Source organism: Vigna radiata, chromosome 8 (genome assembly GCF_000741045.1).
Source record: "Vigna radiata var. radiata cultivar VC1973A chromosome 8, Vradiata_ver6, whole genome shotgun sequence".
In the NCBI taxonomy this organism is placed as follows: domain Eukaryota; kingdom Viridiplantae; phylum Streptophyta; class Magnoliopsida; order Fabales; family Fabaceae; genus Vigna; species Vigna radiata.
Window position 1 is genome coordinate 30,996,039 of NC_028358.1, and position 6,151 is coordinate 31,002,189.

General features: G+C 33.7%; 1 protein-coding gene across 2 annotated transcripts; it reads left to right on the plus strand.

Moving 5' to 3' along the window:
* Window positions 1–978: 978 nt before the first annotated feature.
* Window positions 979–5,782, plus strand: LOC106772291. Of its 2 annotated transcripts, none has more exons than XM_014658592.2 (3): window positions 979–1,545; window positions 3,028–4,522; window positions 4,606–5,782. In XM_014658592.2, the coding sequence occupies exons 1-3, from the start codon at window positions 1,281–1,283 to the stop codon at window positions 4,790–4,792; spliced, it is 1,947 nt and encodes a 648-aa protein (XP_014514078.1). In that variant the 5' UTR covers window positions 979–1,280; the 3' UTR covers window positions 4,793–5,782. The 2 variants fall into 2 exon arrangements, with proteins under 2 accessions (XP_014514078.1, XP_022640836.1); XM_022785115.1 differs by having other exon boundaries at window positions 5,321–5,782.
* The last annotated feature ends 369 nt before the right edge of the window (window positions 5,783–6,151 follow it).

The following is a 6,151-nucleotide window of genomic DNA, read 5'->3' on the forward strand; positions in this document are numbered from 1 at the left end:
GGAAATGAGAATGAGAATTCTATTTTGAATTTAAAAAGAGTTTTTAAAAATTATAAATAACAAACAAATATATTAAAATATAAAAAGTAATAATAAATAATTTAATTAAATTATGAATTGGTTAAATTAACTTATAACATAAATTACAAATTGTTATAACTAGTGTTTATTATGTTTAAAAATACTTTTGTGATGATCTTATTTATCTCTATAAATACATTTTTAATTAAAATAGTAATAAAAATAAAGAGAAGAAAAGAAAATTTCAAAAACATATATACTATAATAATATTAAAGAAAATTTCTATGTACACATTATTTTTTCAATTTTATCTTTTAATAACCACTTTTTTAAATAAAACTAATTATTCATAATAAAAAATCATTTTTTAATTTTATTTTTTTAATATTTTTTTTAAATTTAAATATTTTTTATAATTATAAATTATTTATATAAAAATTAATTATACAAATTATTTATATAAAAATTAATTATACAAATTATTTATTTTTATTTTAATAAAAAATTATTTTATGTGCATGACTAGTATACTATAATGAATTTTTTTTTTAATTTATTTCTCCTTTCTTACTCAATCCCACGTCGAAATCACTTATTGATTATCTTTTATATGTCACTCATCATTATGCGGATCCTTTATCCTCTATCAAAAGAAAAATAATATTTCAAAACATTTTTTCTTAACATTTTATGTTTATAATTATTATTATTTATTATAATTTTAGACTAATAATAAAATAACATATGAATAATATTAAAATCTTACCAAAATAATATTGTTAAGTATCGTTATTTACGAAGAAACAAACACACTGATATAAGAAAAATAAAATTTAACACAAGTGTCATTTTATAAATTAAAAAGTACAATAATTCCACCATCACCGAGTCACCTACCACACTCATTTTGCGCGTCATAATAGAACTTTTTCAGGACAGGGTTAAGAAAGAGGAAAATGATGAAAGAAAAAATAAAAAAATTAGAAAGACAATGTCCCACATCGAAGCTAACCTGCAAGAACCCACTCCTAAGTCAAGTCCATTCCCATTTTTTTTCCAACTACACTCTTTTCTTCTCTCCTTCTTCTCTAAGTATTCCAAACTCAAAAGGGCAAACACGTCAAATTACACGTCTTCCCTTCCCATTAATCCCCAGCAGATACATTCTCTCCCACAATAGAAACTGGAGGGACAAGTTAAGGTTCACTTTCACTTCATCTGACTGTAGACATTAAAGGAAGGTTCCAGAACCAGTAAGATGGGCGAAGGCGGAGCGGCGACGGCGGTTGCGGAGGCTCAGTACTCGTTGGTCAAGACTTCGGTTTGGTGGGACATAGAGAACTGTCAAGTGCCCAAAGGGTGCGATCCCCACGCCATCGCGCAGAATATAAGCTCCGCTCTCGTTCGGATGAATTATTGCGGCCCCGTTTCCATCTCTGCTTACGGCGACACCACTGGCATCACTGCTTCCGTTCAGCATGCCCTCTCCAGCACCGGCATCTCCCTCAACCATGTCCCCGCCGGTAATCCGTTTTTCCTCTCTATCCAACCCCCCAAACTCGACTTGCTTGTCTATACCGCTTTGACTAGTTTTTTTTTTCCTGACAATCCAAATATTCTATTCAATTCCTTCAAAATGATTGATCTCGAATTTCACGGTTAACAGAACCTGAACCAACTTACTTGTTAGCATAAGTTTTGTTTTTTTATAAACATCATCATCATCATTATTATCGATTTTGGTAATTGTCTACTCCGGTTCAGCAAGGAGGATGCATTACTCTTATGTTTCCTGAAAGCTAGCTTTGAATAACTTACGGATCTTTTACTAGATTCCATGATCAAAAGGCTTCATTTAAATCAGATCAATTAAAAGTTATATTTTTTTTTTGTATTATATAAGAAAAAAAAAATGAGAGAAGAGTTTGACTCTTTACCTTCGCTTATAACTGACAGTACTTGAATTCTCTGCCATATTAGTTTGTTTGATTTTCTTGGTGTTCAATCATGCTTATCTTTTAGGACCATGTTGGTAGAGCCAAAAGTAATAAAGATAGAAATTTAAAAAAAATGAATGGAAATAGTGAGAAATAAAGGGGAATATGGTTCTTGTGGATCCTATCAAACAACTAATATTCTTTTCACTCCTATTTTCATCCTCCCGTTCCTATTTTGTTGCTACCAAACAAGACATTAAATATGGAATTGGTTATAAGTTTTAAAGAAATACCCACATAGACAAGGCGTGTCAATTTGTGAAGCGAATCAACTTGTGAAGCCAAACAACTTGACTTTACTGTAGATGAACTCAAGTAGTGTCAAATTATAACTACTTGTGTGATGTACAAAGTATTTAAAAGTGAAATTGCCACAACTTGAGATGACTTGACTTTTGAAATTTGTATAATATATTATATTTAATTTTTAATATTATTAAATTATAATATTATTAAATTTTTTATTATTTTATATATTATTTAACTTTTTTATATATTTGTGTATTAGATGAAATAGTTATTTTATTTTTAAAATATAGATTTATAAAAAAGTTAAGTTTCATTAGAAATTAGAAATGAATTTGGATTTCCTGCTTAATTGATTGAAATATTTGGATATGGATTTACAACTTGATCCAAATATTATCTGGACTTTAAAAAATTCGAAACTAGTTTTGCACAACAAGTAGATTTGGATCTATATTGGATGTGGATTGCATCTTTAAATATCCAATCCATGCCCACTCCTATCAATGGTTTACTGATTTGTCAGTCTTCTCTCTTGAAGTACGTTGATATTATGTTATGAACCTCTGAGGTGACAATCAATTTATAATGATCATGATAAGGGGTTGCCAACGAGTTTACTAATTTGTTAGTCTTCTCTGTTGAAGAACCTTGTTAGGAGTCTCTTGGGATAATTTGTTTCAAATCTTTCTGCTTTCCTGATAATGGTGAAATTCAAATAATGAATTCGTGTGATTAATGATTTCATATTTTTACTGCCAGGTGTTAAAGATGCAAGTGACAAAAAGATTCTTGTTGACATGTTATTCTGGGCTGTGGACAATCCTGCACCTGCTAATTACTTATTAATATCTGGTGATAGAGACTTTTCCAATGCTCTTCATCAGCTGCGGTTGAGGAGGTATAATATTCTTCTTGCACAGCCTAAGAAAGCTTCTGCACCCCTAGTAGCAGCTGCTAAGAGTGTGTGGCTTTGGACTAGTCTCTTGGCTGGAGGACCTCCCCTTACCAAGGGTGAATCACTACAACTTGCTAATAATGACATCCAATCCTCTTCTGACTCCATACAAAGTACAGTCCATAATGCCTTTCAGATACCGCAGTATCTGGAATCCTATTCAGAAGTTCATACAGGAAATCAGAAATTTCCTGGTACAGGAAGGCAACTTGATTCTAGACATCATGGGAAGACGAATGGGAAAAATTCAAGTAAACCAAATAGACCAAAGGTCATGAATCCAGCTCCAGTTGGACTTCAAGAAAATTATGGCTATATAAATTCTTCTCGACCTGGGAACTATGCCCATAGTGTTCCCCCAAGTGGTTCTACAACAAATTTTACCCATAATGTTCCCCCAAGTGAATCTACACCAAATTTTAGCCATAATGTTCCCCCAAGTGGTTCTACTCCTAATTTTACTTGTGACAATCCTGATCAAATGCGGGGCAATAATGGTACTCCACCAGGAAATCATCAAAATCCACATTCACAGGCATCGAGATCAAATTCTTTTCCTTTGCAGCCTCCTTTTGCACCAAGCAGTTCATTTTCCCCAAATTCCCAAACTTTTGCAACTTCAGTAGTGCCAACTAGAACCGGTGGGCCCAGCTTCTCTGCAGCACCACTTACGAAGGTGCCAGATGTTGGTAATATTTATCCTAGTATCGCTCACGATCCACACCCCGTTAAATATTTGAACGGGGACTTGAAACAGAGTTCTTACAGTATTTCTTCAAATCCTATTAAGTCCATTGATGAACCACATGGGCACATGATACAGAAAGCACAACATTTGTATAATGGCCATTCACATGGTCCAAAACACCAACCTACATCAGCAACTGTGGGTAATAATAATCTTCCTAGTAATGGTATGTGGGGATCTCCAGGATTTCCTAAACCTTCTGAATACGTCCAAGGTCTTATAGGGGTTGTTTTACTTGCCTTGAACACACTAAAAAATGAAAAAATTATGCCAACCGAGTCAAATATAACGGATTGTATTCGATGTGGAGATCCCAAGCATCGCAGTACAGATGTCAAGAAGGCTCTGGAGAGTGCAGTTGAGCAGCAGATGGTAGTGGAGCAGAAAGTAGGTGCTTTGCGGTTGTTTGTTGGTAAGAATGATAAAGTTTGGAAATGTGTAAACCCTATAGGTGGTAATCCTAAGAAGCACTCAAAAGAGACATGGAATGAAATTAAAAAATTTCTATCTACTTCTTCGGGAAGATTAGCAATAATGAGTACGCAGTGCAAGTAAGGATACTGTAACTTAGTTTATTTTTAGCTGCTGAAAATTTCTGCTTCTCATTATGAGTATATATTTGTCTTTTCCCTAGGTACGAAGCAGGTATTGTGATTAAGAATATGTGCTTGAAAAATCATGCTTTGGGTGATGTCCTACAAATTTTGAACATAGCGATTACCGTTAAAAAATGGATTGTGCATCAACAATTGAGCTGGCAACCGCTTAAAGTGACCCTTACTGAGGTCAATTCTGATTCAGAGGTAGTAGCATGCCAATAATTCCAAAAGGCATGCTGGCAAAATGAAACAGTTACTGAATATATTAGTAGCCAGTTGGATTAGGACACCAAGAGTTAACTGAATCAACCTCTCTTTCTAATGCGAATCAAAGGTAGTTAGTAATAATGAGCTGAAGTATGTAAGTAGCGTGAATGCTATAGCTTACAGATATGATTGATTATTGGTAAGGTTTTTCAATTCTGATCAAGGGGTAAAAGAAATTAGCTTTTGGACCACAACTAAAACCTGAAACTTACAAACCCTAAATTCTCTTCTGGTTGCTGAGGTTACAAATTCTCAGCCACTGGTTTCTTATACATCACAGTGGATATACATATTTTGTTTGGATATTGACTTATTGAACCGAACCCATGAATCCTTTGACTTATGCCTCCTAAGTAGCTTCCAGGATAATGACCGAACTATATGCATTGCTGGAAGTTTGTCGATCTTTAGGCAAGCTACATGAATCCACTGTGTTGGTTTTTCACCTAGGAAATGATTTATCAAATCATATTTATTGTTCAGGGAATGAGGAATGCACTTCAGAAACTGATGTATCATCATGTTTACTGGTTATCCTTGAAGCTCATGACTTACTATATTGACCGTTGACCCAAAAAAAAATACCATATTGACCCATGCACAGGGCATGTTTCTGGAGGATTTTCACTATCAACAAAATCCACTACATGGAGCTTTTGGAAATGATCAACGATCGTGGAACCAGAATGATTTCTATATCTCTTGAGTAGATGGTGCTTGTATTGTAGAGTTGTGATTTTTAATGTTCATGCTTTGCTTGGAGTTGGCTTTTGGTATAATTCTCAAATCATAATTGGGAACTTTGGCCATTCCGTTGGGAATAGGTCTCTGCTCCTGCTGCATTCCATTTTCTTTCAATGCTAGGAACTTTGTGTATAAACACAGTATATTATATTTATCTGAATGTATGCTTTCTGTAAAGTATATATCGTTGACGAAGTCTTATTATTGTAATTTTTTATTATTATTTTTTGCTTTTAAGTGAGTCCTGATTGTGACATCAAAAGCCCGTTCAGTATTAGAAGTGGGTTTTAGGTCTAATTCAACCCTACAAAACCGGCTTATAAGGTGAGGTTTGTATCTCACTTATATATTATAATTTGGTCTTATCTCTAGTCGATATGAGACTTCTAACGTTCAGTTTGTCTACTCCAACATAATATTCTTGTCTTTCCAATTTTTTCACGTAGCACTTGAGTGAATGTTGACTCCATAAGCTTAACATAGAGATGAGTGAAACCAAGTTGTTCTAGAGCTGCCTGAGTATAATTTATTAAGATGGACGCTCACAAGTTTTTATGAGAAACGGTTTAA